The sequence below is a fragment of the Acyrthosiphon pisum genome, chromosome X (genome assembly GCF_005508785.2).
Source record: "Acyrthosiphon pisum isolate AL4f chromosome X, pea_aphid_22Mar2018_4r6ur, whole genome shotgun sequence".
Lineage (NCBI taxonomy): Eukaryota > Metazoa > Arthropoda > Insecta > Hemiptera > Aphididae > Acyrthosiphon > Acyrthosiphon pisum.
In genome coordinates this window covers 1,835,578-1,860,562 of record NC_042493.1, presented here as the reverse complement: position 1 = coordinate 1,860,562, position 24,985 = coordinate 1,835,578, and the positions used below count along the sequence as shown (strand labels likewise).

At 31.1% G+C, this 24,985-nt stretch overlaps 1 protein-coding gene across 2 annotated transcripts; it reads left to right on the top strand.

The window, feature by feature from the left end:
- Positions 1-50: 50 nt before the first annotated feature.
- LOC100160832 lies at positions 51-24,883 on the top strand. Of its 2 annotated transcripts, none has more exons than XM_001949647.5 (19): positions 51-484; positions 7,929-8,014; positions 8,904-9,165; positions 16,145-16,426; positions 16,535-16,667; positions 16,738-16,880; positions 16,991-17,290; positions 17,520-17,627; positions 17,692-18,155; positions 18,233-18,357; positions 18,592-18,752; positions 18,850-19,028; positions 19,583-19,722; positions 19,794-20,030; positions 20,146-20,296; positions 20,358-20,516; positions 20,588-20,754; positions 22,352-22,513; positions 23,459-24,883. In XM_001949647.5, exons 1-19 carry the CDS (start codon positions 409-411, stop codon positions 23,667-23,669), a joined length of 3,546 nt encoding a protein of 1,181 aa, XP_001949682.2. In that variant the 5' UTR covers positions 51-408; the 3' UTR covers positions 23,670-24,883. The 2 variants fall into 2 exon arrangements, with proteins under 2 accessions (XP_001949682.2, XP_003241691.1); XM_003241643.4 differs by having other exon boundaries at positions 52-484; positions 16,973-17,290.
- The last annotated feature ends 102 nt before the right edge of the window (positions 24,884-24,985 follow it).

The following is a 24,985-nucleotide window of genomic DNA, read 5'->3' as shown; positions in this document are numbered from 1 at the left end:
TATTCACCCGTGGAGATACCGGGCGCCCGCCGCACAGTTCACAGCGTCCGCCGATCTTTTAGCTCCGCGCTGTCGATCCGATCGGTTGTGTTTTTCAGTCGTCCGACATTCGACCCATCCGCAGAACATACGCCGCGTGAGTCTCCCGAATATAATTAATAATAGTTTTTCGTTTGATTTCCACGGACATCGACGGCGCATCGAACGTATTTTCTCTAACGGTTTCGAGATAGTTTTCGATTTTTCCCCCCACCATCATATTTATTATTTATTCGATTATACATCAGATCCGCGCCGAACACGACTCAACATTTATACTAGCACGGACCGCCGTCAAACACTTGTTGTTCGTAGTGTCGGACACTCGGAACATGTGCTAGCACTTTTCAATTTGTGATTTACGCGAAAATGACATCAACAAATTGTTTACCAAATATGGTTCAAGCTATCACGGTTCTCACTGTTCTAAAAATGTTAACAAACGGTATGTTATAATTGTATTTTTATACCTATTTATTATATCATTACGATAAATTTATTTCAGTATTACTATTTACTATAGTATAGAAACCCAAAATTATTAATAATTTTGTGCACACGGGTCGTACCTATAAGCCACTGCAAGTGAGCACGTTTTAATATAAAGTAATAAAATGTGTTAAAAAACTGCGCAATATTATAGTATACCTACAAACTCCATGCGGTAAAAATTTTTTATTAGATATTATGAAGTTATAAATATTACGGAAATGGATTTCGTTTTGAGTACTTAAATCGCTGATATCGCTATTATTGTCGTGTACAACATATTTTAACAGTGTATCCTGCATATATAAACTCGGGTAGTTATACGGTGTGGTAAAAATATCGTTAACTTGGATGTTTTTTTTTAAGTCTGGTCTCACCATCCCCCTCAGCACATCACCCAAAGTATTTGTTGCAATTTCGCGGAATATACGCGCTGGATTTGGGGGGGGGGGGCTATATACTGGTCAACAATAGTAATTAGTCCTTCCGGTCTGCTCAGTCACAGTGGTTGCACACACAATGCAAACTCAGGGTCCAATGGCCCTGTAATTAAATCACCAAACGATCCGTGGAACTCGAGTAGAACAAAAAACGTTCAATATCGTTCCCATATACTCATTACACGATTTTATGGCTCGAACATACACAATTTTAATCATTATAATTATTAATTTGTCTGTGATTTCACAACGATCGACGCGTTTGGGTGAAAGATTTGACGGGATGATGCGTACCTCCGTATCTGTGGCTATATATATATTTTTTAAATATAATAATATACAATAATTGTCCATTTTTACGCATGCCTGTACGATGTTCTACTGGGCTAGCCACGACAGTGGGTTTAGTGAACCAGTAACAGGAAAAAAAATGCAATTAGGGATGTAACGTGGTCCTTGACACAAATACTATTATACGCGAGTTAATGTTCACTCCGACTTGGGTCATTGTTTCTGCTGTAATCATTGTATCATTTTTATTAAATTGTTGTTAGATTTAAAAAAAAAAGTATTATTGGCTGTTAATTTGGTTGCAAAAGGTTTTGCCGTTTGACATTTTATGAATTTGTAATACAATGACTAGAATAAGGTATAACTACTTTTGTGTTGAAAAGGTTTTTTTCCCATTGAATTGTTGCATTTGAGCGTATATTGATCAAACAATAACTTATAAGTCTGTAATCATGATTAAAACATTTTTTCATTCATCTTCTGATTTTCACTAGTTATAATTTAATATATAGAGTAATTATTTTATCATATTTTAACACTAATTATTTATTTATCCTTGACATTTTTAAGTTTTTTACCTTAGATAAAATTAAAACTATGTTGTAATTCAAAAAAGTAAAATCTTAAAAAAAATATAGCAAAAATGTTGTTTTGTAACGACTAGGAACCATGTAAAAAAAAATTTCCAAAAACATTAATACGTTTTGAATAATGAGTGACTCACGTTAAAAGAATCACCCGGTAATGCATGATAGTAGTGTATTTGTATTACACTACTATCTAGTTATTGAATTACCTATATTTAAAGTATTTGAAATAATATATGATTTTAGTAATAGGTAAATAATAATCCTGTAATATTGTTTTGATTTTTTTTTCACCTTTATAAGAATTCCCGTAGGTATAAAAAATAGGATAACAATCAATTTTTTACTTTTGCTTTCGTTGATACTATAATATTTATAATCATCCAATATCTATGCTATAAAATCGTATAAATTAAATTTACATTTGTAGTTTGGTCGTCTTCAAAGACTTTTATAAATTATTTTTGTAGTATATGTAAAATTACTCTTATCTTCACAATAAGTTTTGCATAACTTTAAAAATTCTATATCAAAAAAATAGAGTTTTATACCTATACCTACTTCCGAAAGGCATTACATAATAATTAGATGTTATGCAGTGAAATAATAGTACAATAATGAATTAATTATACGTAATTCTGCATAATATATAGGTTTATAAAGGAGTTCGATTATCTCTAATTTTTAGTCTCTTGGATCAGCTAAAAAAACGGTCATCGCACGAACTTGAAGTTCAGTGATATATCATGCTGAGGTGATAATGTTTTTTTTATAATTTTAAGTTATATTCATTATATAAATTCATTGTCCCCAGTAAGGTTTTTGGACACAAGTTCGTAAGTCGTAACGCAGATACTAAATTATATTTAGATTTTAGATAAAATATTTTCGCTTTGGAACTTGTTTCCTAGGCATCATCTATCGACAAGCTATTGAAATGGACGATCTCATAACCATTACGTGATATATGTTTATATAATATATACACTGTTAGTAAAATTAAAATTAAATTAGTTTTTCAATAAATATGAATTATAAAGGTGTGTTGAACTAATTTTCCCCCAAATCAAATATAGATAGCATATTTATAATGATGTGAAATATATTAATACTTAATATATATTATAGTGTATTGGTAAATATTATACATAATCATTATAAAATTAGTTAATGTAATATTATTACTAACTGTTAGTAACTTATTAAGTACCTATGAAAAGGTACTTAATATAATTGAAGATTTAATTACGAATAGTTGATCATAATAATGTACAAAATGGTTATAGCTTTAAGTCCATTCGAACAATATTCTTTAAATTACGATGTTTAGTTGTCAAATTTTGTATAACTGTATAAATAAAACTACAAAATTATTTGCAAATTTTCATGGTTTGGCGTATTTTGGTAACATTTTAACTTCAAAGATTATAAAAAAAACTGTTCATATTATAATATGTACATACAATATTTTCAAATTATTGCTATGAGTGCAACTCGTTTATCTTTTTTTGAGTTTTCTAGTATTTTGACATAGACATTTTCACCGTAAATCGACATTTATAGAAAAATAAACTAAAAAAAATTCTAAAATTTCAAATGCCTATAAGATTATAATTAGCTTAAAGTTAATCCAAATATTATTTTAATATTTCAATGTGTATAAAAATTATAATTCGAGTATTAGTGGAATGTTTCAACAAATAAAAATTATTTTTTGAATTACAACAAACCAACAATAATTGTTTGAACTACGAACACTATAAAAAACGTATGTCAGTTTAGTCTAGTCTTTTTTTTTAAATTGCATAAAAAAATTGTTTAGTATTTTATTTAATTTTCAAGTCTTAACTGTGTATAAGTTGAACATTTTATGAATTTCCTAATTTTAAACGGTTATAAAAAAGAAATGTCACAATAGGTACGTGTTTTAATTGCGGTAAGAAAAACTTATTAGGAACCCAGTTTTATAATTGTCAAACCTTTTCTCTTACAAACAAAATGTTATCATACCTACATAAATTATAAAATATCAAAAGTCTATGAATCGCTCAGAAAGAGTCAACATTATATTTTTAAAATTGTATTAACACGTGTAGAAAAATGGCAAATTGCAATAAAAATATTTAGTAAAAAATGCACAAAAAATGCCCTCTGGTACGTACCCATATTATTATTGTGACGAAAATAATATCAATAGCGATCGAAATTAAATTGTGAATACCTACGCGTTATTATAATATCATCCATAAAATATGTGACGGCCAATAATAGAGCATTGTGGCAAATGTAATTGTGTAAATTATTTAAATTTCTAGCCCCACGTATTACAATACAGGACATAATTTTATTGTGAATCAGTCTCGACTTTGCGAACATTCCATGGCCGTCGAGAGTGCGTATCCTAGATCGTAGCGATAACACCCCGCGCGGTTCGTTGCACTCTTTTGTCGGATAGATCCGAACGCCACAAGTTATTGCATGAGTGATTCGCAATAGCCAACAAGTGTTAAAGGACTAAATTATTATAATAAGCACTTCACATAATATTATACACATTGTATTGTGTGTGTGTCTGTATTTTTACGAATTTATTGTGTCAATCGAAAGAGGAGATTTTATACATTACATAACAATTAAATAATTATGTATCCAGAATTTCATTATTTTTTAAAGTTTAAACTTTTTAGACATCGATAGCGAAAATCCATATCTTAATATACTTCATGAATTCATTGAATTCACACGAATTCCATATTATTGACTATAATCGCCTCTTATTGTTTATCGACAACTTTATAACTTCATAATATCTTTCTCATTGATTCACTGGAAACGAGGAGCAACAGTAGTAATTTATTGTAGTGTATATACATACAGTGCCTGAAGTTTAGATTTTTGTAATTTTGTCGCTGATTAGCGATTCATCATTAACATTTGCCACACGACGAACAAATCGCAAAAATAACTTCACAAAGTTAACAATAATCAAAACTAATAATAATAAAAATATATTACTTAGTATTTATGATATATTATGTGTATAAAATAGGTAGGTAGCTACCTACAACGTGTTATAAATTCAAAATGTCAAGAATCACTAAAAAATACTGGTATAATTTAAACACGTGGTTTATTATTTCTGAATCAAAACCAATTATGTTATAACAATATGGTTTCATTGATGTATGTACCCAGATTAAATTTTGTTTGTATATTTTTCATCTAGTTTCTGTAAAGGTTAGAATACACCAATAATAATTAATGATTACTTAATATAGGTAATCCTTTTGTTCGTAATTTCATAAACACAACTGATGATTTTTAGCAAACAATTTTCTATGGTAGGTGAATATGTGATAAAACAGCCAACGAGCATCACGATGGTTAGGAAACATAATAGTTCATTATCTACGGCTTGCGCCAATGTTACCAAGAAACTAGCGAGAATACATTTATTTTATTTATCAAATAGTTTGATAGTCACCGAGGTTTAACGAAACCGTGATCTACAATAAAAATGTATTTTGTCATAAAACGACTGGTTCTGTGATATAACCTTGGTATAAAAATCAATAGTCACCTATAATAAGTATATTGGGTAATCGTTTTACGATTTCTGTGGAGCTTATGAAATTATAAATAATATTATTGTAATGATGATAGTAATAATATACAATATTTAACTTGCGTAAATACATATTATACTAACGAATAAAATTGTTTTTCATCATCGATTCACCTTGTATACAAGCTAATACTTGTTATAGGTTATTATTGATGTCAAGTACTGTAGGAGTTGTACTTCTATGGACCAAACTAAAACAATTGTATATTTTAATAAAATCATAAAGAGTACTCGGAGCATGCACCATGAACATGGAGTGTGTGTATAAAGTACAGTGTCTAAAATATAAATAATAATTTATCATATTTTTTTGTATAATTTTGATTGATATACATTTTGAAATACTTTGCATATTATTAAAAAAAATCGTCCGAGTCGTTTCGTTCTCGTGTCCTGAAAAGAGTCAAAACGTTCGCTCCGACGAGGACCTCGCACGATCGTGTAGGGTCTTGCACGATCTCAAATTCCCTTCCGTTGTCTTTGATAATCGTTAGCAGTCGCGAAATTCAAACACTGCACACAATACGTATCATTATTGTGACACGTTATTGTGAGTAATCGGATTAACACATGGTTATGGTGGACTTTTGTGCACAGTAACGGATTTCGGGCATTGTGCTTTTTTTTCGACCAACACTAATGGACCTGGCAAACTGTGTCAAATAACAATCGAACGTTGACCGGTGGTCTGCTGCGCAGGAAGTCACGGCGAGTTTTCCTTGTTTCCGGTCCTGTTACCGCTGGGTTTACCAACCTCTGCAAGCAGACGTTTCCCCTCGTCTCCGCCATTGACCTAGCCCAAAAAAATGTTATGAAGTTAAATAATCATTGTGCAATATTATAATGAAAAAAATTATGAATTTTTATAGCATCGTTGCTGCTTACGATAATGGGATAATCGGTGCAATATCATGATTATTATAGATCTTGAACGTCTCGAACGAACAAAGACGTCGTAGTCCTGCGCGTATCACTTTTGCCTATTCGATACGCCGTCTTAAAAAATTAAAATGGTTTTAAAATAATATATTGTAGTTATCTATATAATATGCATTTTCATTTTTTAAGTTAACGAACGTAACTTTTAACGTAGTTAATGTCATTAACTATAATTACCAAAACAATATTATTGATTTAAATCAAAGAAAAATGTTTTGAATATTCTTAGAAATTGTATAATATAAGGAGAACGTAAGTTCGTATACCTACATACTTCATAAAACGTTATCATTAATTATTTGGGTATTATAATTTTCGTCAACACATTTATAAGATGATTGACAGAGAAATATTTTAAGTTAGCTCACTGTCGTCACTAATTGTGTTGCATAATATTATGTTGCTCGTTATTATTTTATTACATAATATAGTTAAAATATAGAACATATTTTACTGACATTTTGTCATTTTTTGTAAATTTATCAGTACTGATTGTCTGTCAGTGTGTTGATAACTTAAAGATAATTCTGTTTATTAAAAAAAAATAAACCAAAACTGTTGATAACGTTAGACGAGTCAAAAATATTTTTAATTTGAACAATAGCAATAATAATATTATAATATGTTATTATAATTTAATGTTGGTTTGATAAGTTATATTTAATGAGTAATGACAACTTTAATTGAAACATAATATTAATTACCTATATTTTTGATTACAGCGCAATAATAATAATAATAATAATAATAATATATTCTAATGCATTAAAATTATTTACAGTTTCAGTAATAATAACAATCGTGGTATTGCATTAGTTTTGAAATACGCATGTATCAATAGTTTAATTGATAAATGTACTTGACACAAATTAATAAGCCCCTACTCACTGAAACCCACACCATAACTGACACGTATGATTTGCATTTATTTGCCTTTTCATACTATTGGAATTTCCTATAGCTAAACACATTATGTCAAACCATAACTAGTTCTCATCACACCGCGACGACGAAAACATTATTTACTGTTTTTAGATTTAATATTATGTTATTATCGTGTATCGTTCTTACATTTATTATTATATTATAATATTATGTTCCTAAACCGTTAATACTTGTACAGCTCCAGCAGTGTATTTCTTCTCGTTACAAACATTTATCCGTTCGAAATTCTATAAGTCTTTCATATTTGTTTTAATTTCAATAAAGATCTACTTGCACGCAGATTTGATCTAATAACCAAACCTTTAACGTCCACGATAGCCAAAATGAAACAAATTCATTACTTGCCGTACGTGGCGAGTTTCGTGATGTTTTCAGCAACATACTCCGCCGGTAATAATAATAATAATATGACTTCTGTACAAACGAGCGATTTCGTTTTTTATTCGATTTTAGAGGCACAACAAAATATAACGGACGAATCAATATTTTTATAAATTAAAACGTTTATAATAATATTATATTTATGTAGCTGAAAATGTTGTAATATTGTACTCGATAATTCGTTTTTTCCAGCACAAACAACGTGCAACCAAGGTATCGGCCGAATCGTTTACGAAAGACTACCAGACCAACAGTTACAAGGATTCGACGACGACGTAGTGAGTATATTTTTTTAGTCAATCGACTATCACCCGCGTCGTTTATGTGAGCTTGGAATAGTATTATATTCTATTCTATTCTATTCTAGTATTATATTATTATATAATAGTATTATAGTATTATATAAAGGTTAAAAAAATATTTACATTAAAAAATAAAAAAAATTATTATTCAGAAAATTAAGAATAATTACAGTGATTTTATATGTTGAAGCCCTGGAACCATTTAAAATTAACATTTTCTTTGTTTATTAGTTTATTACGTTGAATTGGTTACTATAAATAAATTTTACAAGCATAATATTATTAAAGTTATTGCAACACACAGATAGTTTGATGGGTATAGATTTAATGTAATGTATTTGGCATAATAGTTTACAACGGGAACCACTATAGAACTGATTGGAATTGTAATTTTTACACAAATAACAATTTGTTTTAATTTACAAATTAAATGTACATAGATACGAAATTGATATATTTAAAAACGAAAATGTCTTTAAAAATTACTTAAACAATATTTTTGGATAACGTACATTAAATTTTAATCGTACTTTGCAAGGATTATTTAAATCACATATTATTATATTTTATTACCTAAAATCCTAAATGATTTAACTGAAAAAAAATATCCACAATGACTGTGTTTCAACATAATTAAATGAACTCGTTAAGATTTTAAAATTGTATGTTGGTAAATTTCACATCTCTTTTTATTATAAAAAAAGTCAAACATCTTGTTGTCGAAACAAGTTCTCCTACCCTTCCCCACTCAAACTTAAAAGTGTAATCTCGACCAAGTTGGACAATATTCTAAACTCGGCCCCTTAACACACTATAATACGGATTTGCCGTGGACGTAATAAATGTATACGTAAATATTGTAAAGGTGCGCGACACGGCTCCGCCATTCCGGGTACTGGAAAAATGCCAAGAACTGTGCCTTCGTGACCGCACGGCTACCAACAACCTGGTAAGGACGTGCACGTCGTTCGACTTCCAGCCGGGCAGCAGGATCGCGTCTTTCAGTGGCACTGTGGAGTACGAAGAGTCCACTTGCTATTTGACCAGGGAACAGGCGCACCCCGAAGGCATTGGCGTCCTGGTACTGGTGCCTAATAGCGTGCACTACACCGAAGTCTGTCTATCGTGTAAGTACAATGATGCTCAGTGTGATATTGAGTTTTATTTTATTTTTTATTGTTAAGTTAAGTGTCTTACGCATAACTCCAAAACGCGGTGATTGCCGAAGTCGCATGAATATCGGTACTTATACAATTATAACCGATCAATGTAGATATTATAATATTTATTTAATAGAGTTACGGCCAGATTTTTTTTTTTTTAATATCTATTGACAAATTTAACATGACGATGTTAATTTATATACAGTATTAAACAATAACAAAAATAAACGAGGAACAGTGGCTAGACGTAAGTTTGATGAGGGAGAACAACTTTTATTTAAAATAATATAAAACTGCCTGTTCAACAGGTTGCCGTTATAATAGTGACACAGTATACTTTTCAGACATTATATATTTATGTTATCGGTAGAAATACAATTCGTGAGTTTAAAGACAAATAAATAAATAGTTGAATATGGTAACATGGAATAAAATATGAAACACAATATGATAAATAGTGCTAACTTAATGCTAATTATAAATCATTAATCATACATAGTGTACAAATGTCTATGTATTATATATTTAAATATGTCTTTCATTAGTTTCAAGCAGATTATTCTTAGGTCTTTTTAGAGAAAATAACGGGTTTAATAAACAAGCCTCGATTGACGGGTAAGGGAATATAATTGGCCAAATTGTTAGTGAGATATGAAAAGGAGCAGTGTTTCAGGTTAGACGTGTAGGGACTATAACGTCAGCTATAGGTACCTAGTGAATAAGAGGAATCAATAGAATTAAAAAGGGGTTTGGAGAACAATTTACGATCGGAAAAACTAGACAAACAAAGCACTTGACCGATCGTCTCCTAGTCACGGGAGGGAATAATATTGTTAATTATGATAGCCATGCAAATTTACATTGGACGAGATCTACTGTAGATTTCGTAGATATCATTCGTTTAAGCTAAAATTTCAACAGCTGATATAATATAATAATGTGTCCATTCAATATGTTATGAAAAAATAAGATAGATCATATAGTATGTTTAACATGGAGAACTGTCATTTTAGGTTTAACGGGTTTCTATTATTAATTCCTACCTATGATGATAATCATTTTTTTGAACAATGGTAATGGTAATTTTATATTTATTTTTTTAGAATGAAATGAACTGTGTGGTGTGAATAGGAAGGTATTCAAAGTTAATTATTTTTTTTGTTTCATATAAATATCAAAAATTTTCATAATTTTTGACAATTCAACATACAGAAAAGTTAGCTGCAAAGCTGCATAAAAAAAATAATCACTTAAAAGAAGCCATTCACACTCAATTCCCTATTCTCTAAGGTCTACCTACTAAATAATAGTCGTTTGAGCCTATCCTAACCCAACTCAGGACACCCATAAAAGTGTTTTCACAAAAATATCATAAACAATTTCATTGCAGTAACATGTATGTATGAACTATACTCACTGAACATTTGAACTTGTTATTCTATTCAATCCTTTTAGGTATCAGCCTGATAGATTTTTTCTTTTATACTAATATATTTTGTCATTGGCTGAAGAATGAAGAATTATAGTGTGCATCAGTGAAAAATACTCCCCACTGATCGCAAATTGACCGTATTGTAAATGTGACTAAGCTCCTTTGCAATTATTCTTTCAATAAGATTAAGTCAAACGTCATGACTATAAATGGTGTAGTAGAAAAAAAAGGTAGTAGACAATGTTTGCTTTTTGTTTGCAATTTAATATTATATAGTACCGCACCACCGGTTTAATATACAAATTATAAGTCAGTAACTATATCTACATAATATGTATCTGGCTACCGAAATTCCTTGGAATAGCGTGCCCGCTACGATTGAAATTCCCTACGCACAGCGGCACAGGTAATAATTATTATAAAGAAAAGTCTAAATACCGGACACACTGGGTCATTGAAATTTTGTCCACTATTCGGAGGTGTCGAACAGAAGGTTCAGTTTTTAGAAAATGTTCTCTAAAAAACCGATCGCTATTTGGAAATGCCCTCTTTTCTATTTAGACGTGTCCATTGGGGGAATTCATTGTATTATATTGGCAGCAGAATTGTATTTTACGTATTTTTATCTAATAAATATATTTATTATAAATAAATACGTACAACAATATTATAAGCCATTAACGGTTAAAACGCAACTATGTAAGAAAAAGCTCTTTTGGCTACATAATAGGTACATTATATAAACCTGTGACCTACTAAATTTGTTTTATGACAATTCGGTTTTGAATCATTAGTCAATTTCTATTTATCTATTATTGTATACTTGAAATGAGAAAATAAATCCTAAATAAGTATACATTATAATATATTATTGTGTTTCACTCTGTATGTGTACCGATCGCTTAAAATTATTAATTTAGAGCACTGTTTTAAACTCAACGCGTTGAGTAATCACTAAATAATCAAGGCTTTCATGTCAATAATACAGATTTACAATGTTTATAATGTATACATAAATTGTCACCTATCCCGGTTCATTAGACACGTTAATTCATAGAGGTTTGATTATAAATAATCGATAGATATTGTACTAGTTTACCTATCGCCGATGATCGATTCCGTATTATAATACCGCTGGGTTATAGATTTTTGTCATTTAAATGATCAATTGATCAATTAATTGATTCGTATAAAGTTTTAACTGAATAATTTGTTTTATTATAAAGTCTTATAACTATTAAGGGCGTTGGAGCCGGTGTGTTTTATTGTACAAATACATGTCTTATAGGAAACACTCTCGTGTCCTGTAGATTAGTCTGATTTTGTAAATTAATTTTTTTATTTAAAAGAAGTGAACATTTTTCAGGTAGGATTAAAGCCCGATTTTCAAAATTATCATAATTATAGAAGCTAAATTATACAATTGAATAATGCACAATAGTTGTTCTTTTTCAAACGTATTTTTCTACCACTATTTAAAGTAAAATAAAAATTCAGCCTTTAATCCGGCCTGAAAAATGTTCTCTTCTTTTAAATAAAAATAAAACAACAAAATCCGACTATTCTACAGATCGTAAGAGTTTTTCCTGTGAAGTAATTTTCGTTGTATAATACACCATATCGACCTCCCCCCCCCTAAATAGGTCGAGCTGTAGATTAGTAGAAAAGTATTATAATTTATGTAGTAATTAAAATATAAAATATAAAATATAATTTTCAAATTGTATAGGATTTCGGAAAATTGGAAAAACCGGCACTGACACCCTTCATAGGTTAATACAGATCAATAGTATACTTTTGATTTTAATATTGCGATGTTAAAATGTTCTAGTTTATTAGTAATAGACACTAATAGTAGGTAGGTATTTAAACATTAAAAACATGTTATAAATCATTTTAAATGTTTAATTATTTTGACATTTTATTTTGTTATTGTTATTTTTTTTCATTCAAAACAGTATTGTTTAAAACATACTTGATTAACCAAAAATGTTGACTTCAAAATATGGTATGAAACACATTATTATTAAAATTTTTAAATTGTAAGTCAATACTGTTAGGTTACCTATCGTCATGGAAGAACTCAGTTTAGATATAAAAATAAAATAATGAAACTAAAATATACTTAAATATTATCAAGGAATTAGTTTTATACCAACAAAAGTATTTTTTAATTTATTTTTAATTTTTTATTGTTAATTTTAAGGGTTAGTTAATACTTTTTAAAATATTATTAACTGCAAGGTTACACACTAATCAATCGGTATAATATTTACATCAGTGGCAGACTGAGCTAACATTTTATCTGATGCAATTTCATATTTAATTGTTTACCACGACCACCAACCCGCCCACCATCAGTATACTCTAATATACATTGTTTACTCGCAACAAAGTTATGATGTAAATAAAAAGTAGTCGAAAAGGCCAGGCCATGGCCGGACCTTATAGCATAGACTTCAACGCCACTGCCACCACTCCTTCGGAAAGTTGACGCAACTGCATCAAAATTGAGCGATTCGGCCCGCCACTGAATGTAGGTATAGGTACTGTAGTCATTCTAGTGGATATCGATTTAATTTTTACGATAGAATAAACTTATTTTAAAATTATTTCAGAGTAGTACCTAATGTTATTATATTAATTGCTAAGTACTTTTAAAGGTTAAAATATTAAACTCTTTAAATTATTGGTACGCGTCCACAAATAATATAACTATGAATTTAGAATATATCGTAAATTGCAATATTTCAAAATTCTAATGTCCGTACGAGATATTTGTTTAATAAATAAAATAAACAATCAGAAAGTCATATTGTCCTAAAGTATTTCGCTTTTAAACAATATATTAAATTGCTGTGTACCTACGAATATTTTATTCGGCCCTTTAGTCTTGGCAGTATATATTTTGATATTACGTTTTTTCTTACGTATGTAGCTAGGTACCTATTATTATTTCCAATTTCATCCACAGATAGGTTAACTTTTATATACAAAATGACAAAAAAACTGATCGCATAGATGATTTATAGTACATATTTTTATACACATATTACCTATGTTACTACGATAAAATATAATATTTCTCGTTTTCCCGCAGACATTTTAACTATAATAATATGAACGTAAATAGTTTACATGCAGTAATATAATTTAATATGCATTTGGATCTACTGATATCCTATTGTATTCCAAAACTTCTGTTTTTATTTTTACACTGGCCTCGATTGACGTACAAATTATCTTTGTTCTGGACAATAATAATCACCCCCGGTCAAACACACTGTGTGCAACCAACCATAATGTTGCGTTATGTGATCGACATGAGGTTAATGACCTCATGTGATACCGATCGCGATTTAAATTGATGGGAAGTTCAATTTAGTTCATTATTTTCGAATATGCATGTAAAGTTATTTTTTTTACCGACATAATAATTATGATTCATAATTACATAATTTGAATTGAATAAAATTATTGTTTGGAAACACATCTAATAACTATGTATAATTTTGCATATATAGTAAAATATACAATTGTTACTGCATACAAAAAAAATTTTAACACGCTAAACGCACTACATAATACATAATATTACAGTCGATATAATACATTATTATAATTTTGTCTCATTTTTGTATTTTCGCATTCATAATAAAAAGAGAGAATAAAAATGTCTACGGTAAAGATAACTATTGTTCATTATACAGTATAACTACACATCATCAATACTTTTAAAAAGACGGTTAATTATGTCAATATCAAGAGCGCAAATTGTACTTGAAACCATTCAATGAAAAATCTAATTTTTTTTCTAAATTGTTTTCTATTATCATGTTATTTTTTACCCAACAAGTCCCTTTGATTTTAAACTATTTCGTCGGTGCCCATCATACTTAACAGTAGAAAGAGCTAAAACTGAACACATATTAGTCTATTTGAGATGTCTACGGTAAATATTGCATATATTAGTTTATTTGTTTTTATGATCTTTGTATCCTTTAAGAGTAGGTAACTTTTAGTCGAAATTTTTTCACATTCATATGGGTATAACTTATATTATTATTTTTGTTGTTTTGTTTAAAATATATTAATTTATAATATTTAACCGTCGAATACTGGCATTGCAGTATTTGGCTTATCATTTTCTCAATTTGTTATGTAACATTATATTTGTGTAGGTAGGTTAAATTGTATATTTCTACCATTATATGCCCATACGATTTTTTATTATATTACCTATCCACATCATCAAATTACCGACATAAAATATTGGATCAGCATATTATTATATCAACAGTTATTATCAGGGCTAGGATTTGTGTGCTAATAAAAACAATGAAAATAAATATGCATTTTTTTCCTTCGCTTGTGCAAACAACTATGCGTTTTATTGTTTTCAAAATACACATAAAATATATTTATTATTCGATATTAATCAAAGTGATTCACTGATCGTTTTAGTATAAAATATAATTTACATCAAACATTTTAAATTATTTATCTCTTTATTTTTATTCGTATTTATTATTCAATTTATATTTCCTATTCAACAGTGGAAATACGTGCGCATTATACGCGACGACCACATATTTTTGAAAATAAATGGTTGGAGATTGGATCGTAGTATTGATTTATATTGGCTGAAGCTTTTTTTCACATCATATGATGTAGTTTGGCGTTAAAATATTATATTGGTAGGTACCTACTCTTATGATAACTTCTTGTGTTTATCCTTCTCCGTCAAACTGTTCACTGTATATTATTACTCTTTTAACGTATACAGTACCATAGCTAGGGTACAGATTGCACATATTTTTTAAAAGTAAAGATAACACTTATTGTTATCATTGACGTTTCAGTAAAGTGTTTCATATAAAGTTTACAGGTGTTTTAAAATTTAAAATTTAATATTTCATTTTTAAAATGCATTCCACCTTCATTAGGCATTTTTTAAAAAATAGAATAACATATAGTTGTTACTAGTTGAAATGACATTTAAAAAGTTTAAATGATAATTAGTATTTATACACATACATAATGATAAACGAACAATTATTATAATCTAAGATGTTTGGTACACAGGTATAGCGATTACGAAGACTCATAGTCTAAGAGACTGGGAACTGAATTATTTAGATACATTGTCCTTTGTATTGAAATCCATTTTTGGCTTCCCTCACCCACACCAAATTTGTGATGAGAATAAGCTAACCTTCCATTCAATATGCATTTTTTTATAAAGTGTCAATATTATAATTATCTATGATAACTTTGAACTTATAAAATATTGTAAGATACTGACCTACATTACATTATACATTTTTATTAATATTACTAATGCATTTTAAATATATACGATGTTATAACTCGTGGTCGTCACTACTACTACTATTACTCCTTATTAAATATTTCATACTACACAAAGTGTGTGCTCTTGCACATAACTTTAGTACTATGGTGTACCATAACGAAGTCCAATAAAGTTGATGTTATTCGTTTTGTTTACAGCTAGTAGAATTGAAAGAGAATGTCCGAACAGACATTATGTTTTCGAAAGACACACCAGAAAGAAACTTAAGTTACCACCTAGTGAATACAAGGAAATGATAGCAGCCAATCGGACAGATTGTGAAGATAAGTGCTTGAATGAATTTACGTTTGTTTGCCGATCGGCTACTTACGACTCAGCATCCAAGACTTGTTGGCTAAGCAGGTTCACCAGAAGATCGCATCCGGAATTGTTGGAAGAAGATCCTAGTTCCGATTATTTAGAAAACACGTGTCTCAATGGTAATAAGCGAAATCTTCTAAGAAATAATAAATTGATTATAACTGTAATATTTTCTTTAATATTATTTATTAAACCATTATATAACGATATTTGTATATTATTCACAGTTGAAAGACGTTGTGATGGACCAGTTATATTTGTAAAAGAAGAAAATAAGCGGTTGGGTGGACCTTTTGAAGTGGACATATTTGCTAATCTATCGTTGATTGAATGTCAAGCGCAGTGTTTACGAGCTGAAAAGTGAAAACAATTTAACAACCTATTAAAGTAAAAATAAAATATAACAATTGCTTGTTTTATGTGCGTTTAGATATTTTTGTCGGTCAGTCGAGTACGACGAGCAAATTCGTCGGTGTATTATATTTGAAGAGGATTCGATGTCACAAAAGGATGACCTAAGAGTGAGCAGTAGTCCGACACATGACCTATACGACCTAGTCTGTTTAGACAACCGTAAGTCTTTATGATTTATTTAAGACACCCCCCTTTTATCATAATATATCACCTACCCAAAGTGTGTGCGCAAATCTCTAACAAAATATCAGGTGGTGATTTGCTTACAGCCAAAGGCAACGAGTTCTCAGACAACACGTTGACGTCACACCTTTTTGCCGACGGACGAAGACCAGACACAGCGTTTCAACGGTACCGGAACAGTAGACTCGGTGGCGAATTTCATTCGGAAATCACTGGACGGTCGTTGAGTGAATGTTTGGACGAGTGTCTACGACAAGTGAGCTTCCAATGTCGGTCGGCCGTCTATAGCGAACGTTTTAGAATTTGTCGGCTCAGCCGTTTTAACCAGAGGGATGGGCATCGTGTGATATACGACGCAGATTATGATTACTACGAAAACTTAATGAGTGAGTGGAACAAATTTATAAACTCAAAAATTAGTTAAAATATTACTTAATTTGTATATGTATAGGTCTCGTATAATTCTCGTATAATTCTATTCAGCGATAGCACAAACAACTATCGTTGAATGTTGCGAAATATTTAATTTTACGATAAATAGATAAAAATATTTTATATGCATACATATATTTTTAGTATTTTTACATACAAAAATTTACTAAAATGTAATTTTAGACGGGGGTGCTACTTCACCACCGTTCACAAGACCTGATCCTTTGGGACAAGGATCGAATTTCCTAGGTAGTGGTAAACCACCTTACCCCACACCTGGGAAACCAATAGGTGAGTTTTATAATTAAAGTTTAAATTAGTAAAACCACATGAATAATTATGACCATAATAACAGGAGGTGGATTTGGTGGCGTTTATGGAGGAGGATCGTATCCTGGTTATTCCAGTACTGCTGGAAGTGGAATAGGTGGAGGGGGTGGTGGAGGAGGAGGTTTAAGTTCAAGTATCGGGCCCTATCCCAGTGAAGCACCTGGAGGATATTGGGGCCATGTTGGAGGTCATGGAGCGGACATACCTCCTTTTCTGGGACAAGGAGGTGGAGGAATAGGCGTCAATAATTATGGATTTGGTTCAACACCAGCTGTTATTGGGTCGTCAATACCACCCTACACACCTTCGGCTATACCTGGTGGACTACCACCGATTGGAGGACCACCTCTTGGACCTCCTTTAGGCATACCATCTGTGCCAGGATATTATGGCGGAGGTGTTGGTGGCATTGGAGGAATTGGTGGAAATGGAATTGATGGTAATAGACCGTTCAACATAAGATGTGATGAATCTGATGGCTTTAAACAGGTTACATTCCAAAATAAATAAAATTGAAATTGAATTTGTATTAATATTGTATTAATATATTTTCCTATACATAATAGATGGGTGTGCGAATGCGAATGGCAAGAGGACTGATTAAGCGTTTCATAACTGCACCTACATTATCACATTGTGAACGTGAATGCTCGATGGTCAGAGACTTCAACTGTCGATCATTCAATTACAGGTGAGCGATGTGTTTTTTTTATTGAATTCAATGATTTCGATTTATCCAATTATACTTGTTAAAACGTTTCCCATAAAATAAAATGAATAAATAAATAATAGTGAACCAAAATATAATTGAAAAACGGACTATATATATTTCAATAAAACCGTTGGACCGGAGTATTTGATATTAAAAAACAATTTTGTATTGAACTCTGTAAATAGGTTATTAATTTTCTATTGCCATTCACAGAACCGCACCATACGGGACGCAGAGAGAAAATTGCGAGTTGAGCGACCAGGAAACACGATTTGTCGACATGGGAAATCCGGCATTCTTCGAGAACGCGCCGGAATACGATTTTTACGAAAAATCCGCAATGGGCAGTAGAAGCAGTCAAGAGTGTTTGGACGGTGCGTATTTTATTCACGTCTGACGAAAATAACGAATTATCTTCGAGCCAATTCACGTTGTTCATGATATTCATTCGTTTTCTTATACGATTTCCAGTGACCCAAGTGTGCAGCGAAGACGGAATGGAATTTACGCTGCGTACACCAGAAGGATTCTTGGGGCGAATATACACGCACGGGTTTTACGACAGATGTTTCTACAGGGGTAATGGTGGAACCGCAAACGTTTTACGGATTAGTGGTGCTCAGGGATATCCAGATTGTGGAACTCAACGGGTAATATTATTGTGATGGATTTAATTACACTTAGTTATAAACAAATTGTACCTATACCGTGAAGCCAAAGAGCGAGTGGGGGTGTACGAACACAAGCACTTAAATAATTTTGTCTACTGCAGTTTAGTTGTCGTATATTGGACATAATTAGAATAATTAGAATAAAATTATAGTTATAAATATAATTTACTGCGTACAACACACAAATTATAAATTTTTAGATTATGATTATTTTTCATAATACTATATAATATTAGTATAGTATAGAGTTTAACAATAATAATATATTATCTGCATCTGCATCTCGATGTTTTCATACAAGTATTATAACTTTAAATGAAATACTCCTTATACGACTTAATGATAGTAAGAATATAGTAATATATTATAATATTATAGGTACCCACATAGTAATATATTTTATTAATTGGGTTTGTGCATTTTACTCGAAGTAGGCACCTATAATGTTATTTTGATTCAAAATATTACACAATATTCAAAAACCATATTTTCAATAAAACACTTACGAGGTGTATATTATGATTATTGACTAGTATGGAGATACAATGACCAACATAGTCGTGGTACAGTTCAGCGATTACGTGCAGACTAGCCGAGACAAGCGATACAACCTGACATGTTTATTTCGAGGCCCAGGGGAGGCTGTCGTCACTTCGAGCTACATGACCGCAAAGTAAGTGGCATATGCTGGGAGCATGTTCATCTGTGTACTTTGGGTGCTTAACATTTGATTTCCGCTTACAGTTCTGGAAGCCCGATTCCTATCGAATACTTACCGGCTGAAAATTCGCTGAGTTCGCGTGTGCGGCTGATGATACTGTTCCAGGGCCGACCTACGCAAACCATTGCCGTGGGAGACCCGTTGACATTCCGACTGGAGGCTCAAGACGGATACAACTACGCCAGTGACATTTTCGCCACCAACGTTATTGCTAGGGATCCGTACAGTGGTAGAAGTGTGCAGTTGATAGACCGTTACGGGTAAGTCTCATACACTTTTCGTTTCAGAAAATGGTCCTTTCGACGGAGTTGTTTTTATTATCTGTGAAAATATTTCAACGAACACGAAATAATTGTTTCTGATTTTTATTCTCAGATGTCCTGTGGATAATTTCGTATTTCCCGGGCTGGATAAGGCTCGGGAGGGTGATGGCCTAGAAGCGAGATTTAACGCTTTCAAAATTCCAGAATCGAATTTCTTGGTATTTGAAGCGACCGTCAGGACATGTCGGGACGGTTGTCAACCGGTAATAATATTTAAGTTATATTTTCATCGACGTTCATGATCGTTTATTGTAATCTCTACAGGCATATTGTACATTGCATGCCGGGAGAACGGAACCATCGTTGGGCAGACGTCGCAGGGACGTGGGTGGTATCAATAAAAACGAAACGGCAGTAGAAAAACAAAAAGAATCAGCAGAAACAACACCCGGTGAAGAAGAGAAAGTGCGTCAAGTTATCGAGGTAATTTTAGAGAAACCGTATAACCGTTAGCCGTCATAATACACTGTTTACCCGGTGATTCTATTTTCCAGGTATACGAAAGTCGATACGACATGCCTTTGGAACAACTTCTGACCTCAGAACCGGCACCTCAGAGCGTCTGTTTGACGAGCAGGGAATATTACAGTATGGTATTTTCGCTGTTCATGTTTTTGGTACTCTTGATCACCGTATCCATGTCGGCTGGAATATATTACAAGTAAGCGAATTACACTGATCGCGGTAACTGTATTATTAGCATATTATGGCCAATGGTTGACGTGAACATAACATTAATATGCCGTCCCTGCTTAATACACCAAATAAAACAGTGGGGACATTGCTCTACATGCCCGATTTATTACACCCTAAGACATATTATTACCACAAACTAGAAAATATTTCACATCTAATTATAGTTTATACTTAGGTACCTACTTAATACTTGATAAGTTTCTAATACATGCGTGCGCGTAGGTAGTAGACTTTGCAGGCAATTGAGGTAATATAAATAATAGGTAAACTACTATTTTTTTGTAGGATAAAAATAAAGTAAAGTTTTAAATATTATAATTATATTAGTTATTAATAGCATTATATTATATTAAGTCTATATTAAATGTATATATATTATCTTGTCTAAAATGCTTAAAATCAGTCTCAAATTATAACTATTACAAGAAACATGTAAATACTAAGCTATCACTGCAGGATATTATGCTTTACCAATAAAGATTCAATGAGATTAACAAAGTATATGGAATATTGTAAACAAACATTTTTTATTAATCTAATAAACTCAATAATTGAGAATATTTATCATTCGTACTACCTATTAGAAATATTTAATATTCTTAGGCTTTTAGTTTTTTATCGTTCATGGTCATGAGGTCGTATATCTATCCACAACCGTGGTAACTTATCACTTTACAAGTACCTGCAATAGTACCTGCAATAGACACGTGAGCATTAGATAGTTAGCATGTATTACTATATTAGATATCAACATGCATGTTGTAAACAGATCTTATTAAAAATTAAAAATTAACTTTGTAATTTTGTAAAAATTCTAAATAAAATTAAGGTAGGTTCGCTTAAATAATATCTGAATATTTAGTAAGTCTTCCAGCCTCCTTTCCACAAGTCAAGCACTCCATATTTTGACCGACGGTTTCTCGTTCAGTGTCAAACTCACAAACATAAAAACTAATAACACAATGAAATCAATGTACATTTTTATCACATACCTAGGTATGCGAAAAATCTCTGATCGCAAATAATAACCGATTAAAACTGTACCTGTAATAATAATAATTTATTCATTTGAATAAATATTAGCCCAATTTGTATTATTTTGTAATGATGCAGATGATACATGATATATTTAAATTAAATCCAAAAAACTAATAAACAGAACAATATATATATATATAAGAAACATAATAATATGTCACCATAAAATAAAATGCAAACAGTTCCAAGTACGTTACATTTCTTATACAGGTTATTGTATGTTTCGTTCTTGCAAATATACTATATACCAGATACCTATAGGTTCGTAATTTTTTTTCTTTATCAAATATTATCTAAACCAGATTTTTTATGGAAATGGCTTTGTCTAGTTTTTCTAAGGACTCCTTCACATAGGTAGTGGACTTATCAGAACTTTAAGCTGTTATATTATAATTTATATTTAATGGATCAGAGAAGAAATCAATTTCAGGACAATAATAATATTATGTGTGTTGTGGTATCTTGTGTAAATTATTATTATCGACTCACTTACTCACGAGTGTCACGTGCCATTGTTCTCACAGGCGTTATTGGCTGTTGGCGACTAAAAATGAATTGGCAAACAACAGTTGTCTGGGCAGCACAGCCAACTGTAGCAGCGGATCGACAGGGAGGATGTCGTTTTCGGGCCGTAGCTTCTTCTCGAACATGTCGTTTGGAAAACGCAAACCGTTCCTGAACATAAGGTTGGTGCCTATAAAGTTAAGGAGAAATATTTGTTTGCGCCTCTGCAGGCCACGGTGATTGAGTTTGGACGCAATTAATTTTTGTTACGCGATAGTATTAAATACGTATGACTTGATTGAGCATTATACACTATATTATTATACTACTCTGCAACCAAATTTGTTATTCAGAATATTATGTTAAAAGTTTATATTTTGTTTTTAAACGACGGGCAGCTTAGTAGGCATAATCTTGAAATGTTTCATAACGTGATATTTTGGACGTGGCACATCAGGATTAAAACTCTGCAACGCGTTTTTAACTGCTGCAGCAGTTGTACATACAAATCGTATCCATCAAAATCGTTTTTACGCGCCATAAGTTTTTTTTTTAATTGCCGTTTTCGTGCCTACCGAGTCTCGTTTCGATGGCGTATTTTTTTTTAAATTCAGGGCTTGTATTTGAAACAAAATTCTGTTTTATGTAATTTACTATTAAAACATCACACAATTTCTGCGCTTATCGTTATTTATAACTAAAACGTTATACAAGTTTTGCGTTTATTATTATTTAAAATAGGAACTAATGTGGGTAGGTAATGGCCCGGATACAGAATATAATATAATCTATTCTTAGATTGTTTGTATGAAACCAATAGACCTTTTAAATAAATAGATTTTAAAATATTTCGTTTTGCGACATTTTTCGTTTAATGATATTCTATAAATAATTACGTTTTGCGTTATGTTTTGTTAAATGATATATAATATATTTTGTTAATCGTAAATCGTTAGGTTTTGTTTGCGGTATATTTAATTATTTTTTTTATCGCTTTCCGTTATAATTACGTTTACGTATTACAATCGTTTTTTTGTCAAATATAACGTTATAGTCATAACGTTATTATAACGTTTGCAAGCCCTGTTTATAATAATTGCTTTTTATCTAATCTTTTCACCCCGCAGAGCTCCTGTGGAATCGATGGAAACGGGATCGGCCAATCCAACGGCAATGGTAGTAGGTGGCGGAGGCGGAGGTGGCGGCAAAGGATTCGAAGACCCGAGCGAACCTATTTACACGGACCCGTCGCTGTTCGAGCGATCTCGAAGCCTACGCAGCATTGCGTATTCGTCAGCCGGTCAAAACGTGTTCAAAAATGAAGCCTTCTGTCACTGATGCCGATTCCATTCAAGATTTTTATAGATTTATGCCTACAAATTATTATTATGTACCTATCATCCAATGCGTCCAAAATATCAGATAAAACGTGACGAAATAATAATATTATCATACCTCCATTCGAGTTTTGCCGAGCCCGTCGCCACAACAGTGCAACACGCGTACCTACAATGATATACCAAATATTATGTTGTATTGTCCTTCCTTGCCTATCTAATTGTAATCGAATGTAATTTTTTTTTTTTGTGTGTGTGTGTTTTTAATTGTCGATAAATTATCTATATTAATTTATTATCGCTCTTAGGATTAAAACTTAAAATCGCACAAGCCGTTTTGATACGACACTAAGTTTACTCGAGCAATTTTTATTTTTAGAATTTTTTCTCGGTAATAGGTTAGAATATAATATTACAATATGATATATGTACCTACACAGTTTGAATTCAACTTACACATGTCCGTTATCACGTTTTTTTTTAGTTATTGTCTCTTTCGAAATTGAAGCTTCCATTGTAATTTAAAGTACATAAAGCCCAATTTTAGTGGCACGCGTTGAATAATAATATAAACTATACTATTATATAGACACAATAACGGATTTAACCGATGCATTAACTTCGACGTCGTGCATCCATGTGATCATTTTTTTTATTTACTTATTTATTATTTTTCACAATCAATTATTTTTCATATTATTTTAATTTTATTAAGGTGGACGTCGGGTGTCTCAGTCAAAAGTACATCGTGAATAGAATTTATTATGATTTTATTGAGAAAATACTTACCTATTTTTATATACGCAACAATTTTAGCTAACTATACTTACATTTAATTTCTCCGTTAACGATTTATTTTCGTAAATATATTAAATAGCTGAAAATTTTTTTTTTCTAATTAGAGTAAACATATTATTTTAATGTCTGTAAACATTTTTATGACGTTTCACGCGTAGGTTTATTGGTAATATTTTAAATATATGCTTAACTTGTACTACACGACTGCTCTTCGCTGAGGTACTTGGGTGTTATTACGTATTATAATATTGTTTTTTACATAAATATTACCATAATTTATAACTATTATTATTATTGTTATTAATACAACTATTACTATATTATAATTGTTTATCCATCGTAGGTTATTTATTTTATGAATACTTTAGTTAACCGTCACCGTTATTAATGCCAATAAAATATATCTTTAATAAATTATTGATTATCGTATTATTTGTTTACACGCAATAACCGTGGGTATTACTGGGTAATAATCGATATGTTTCGAACTGGCCTGTTCGACATAAAAATTGATAATAT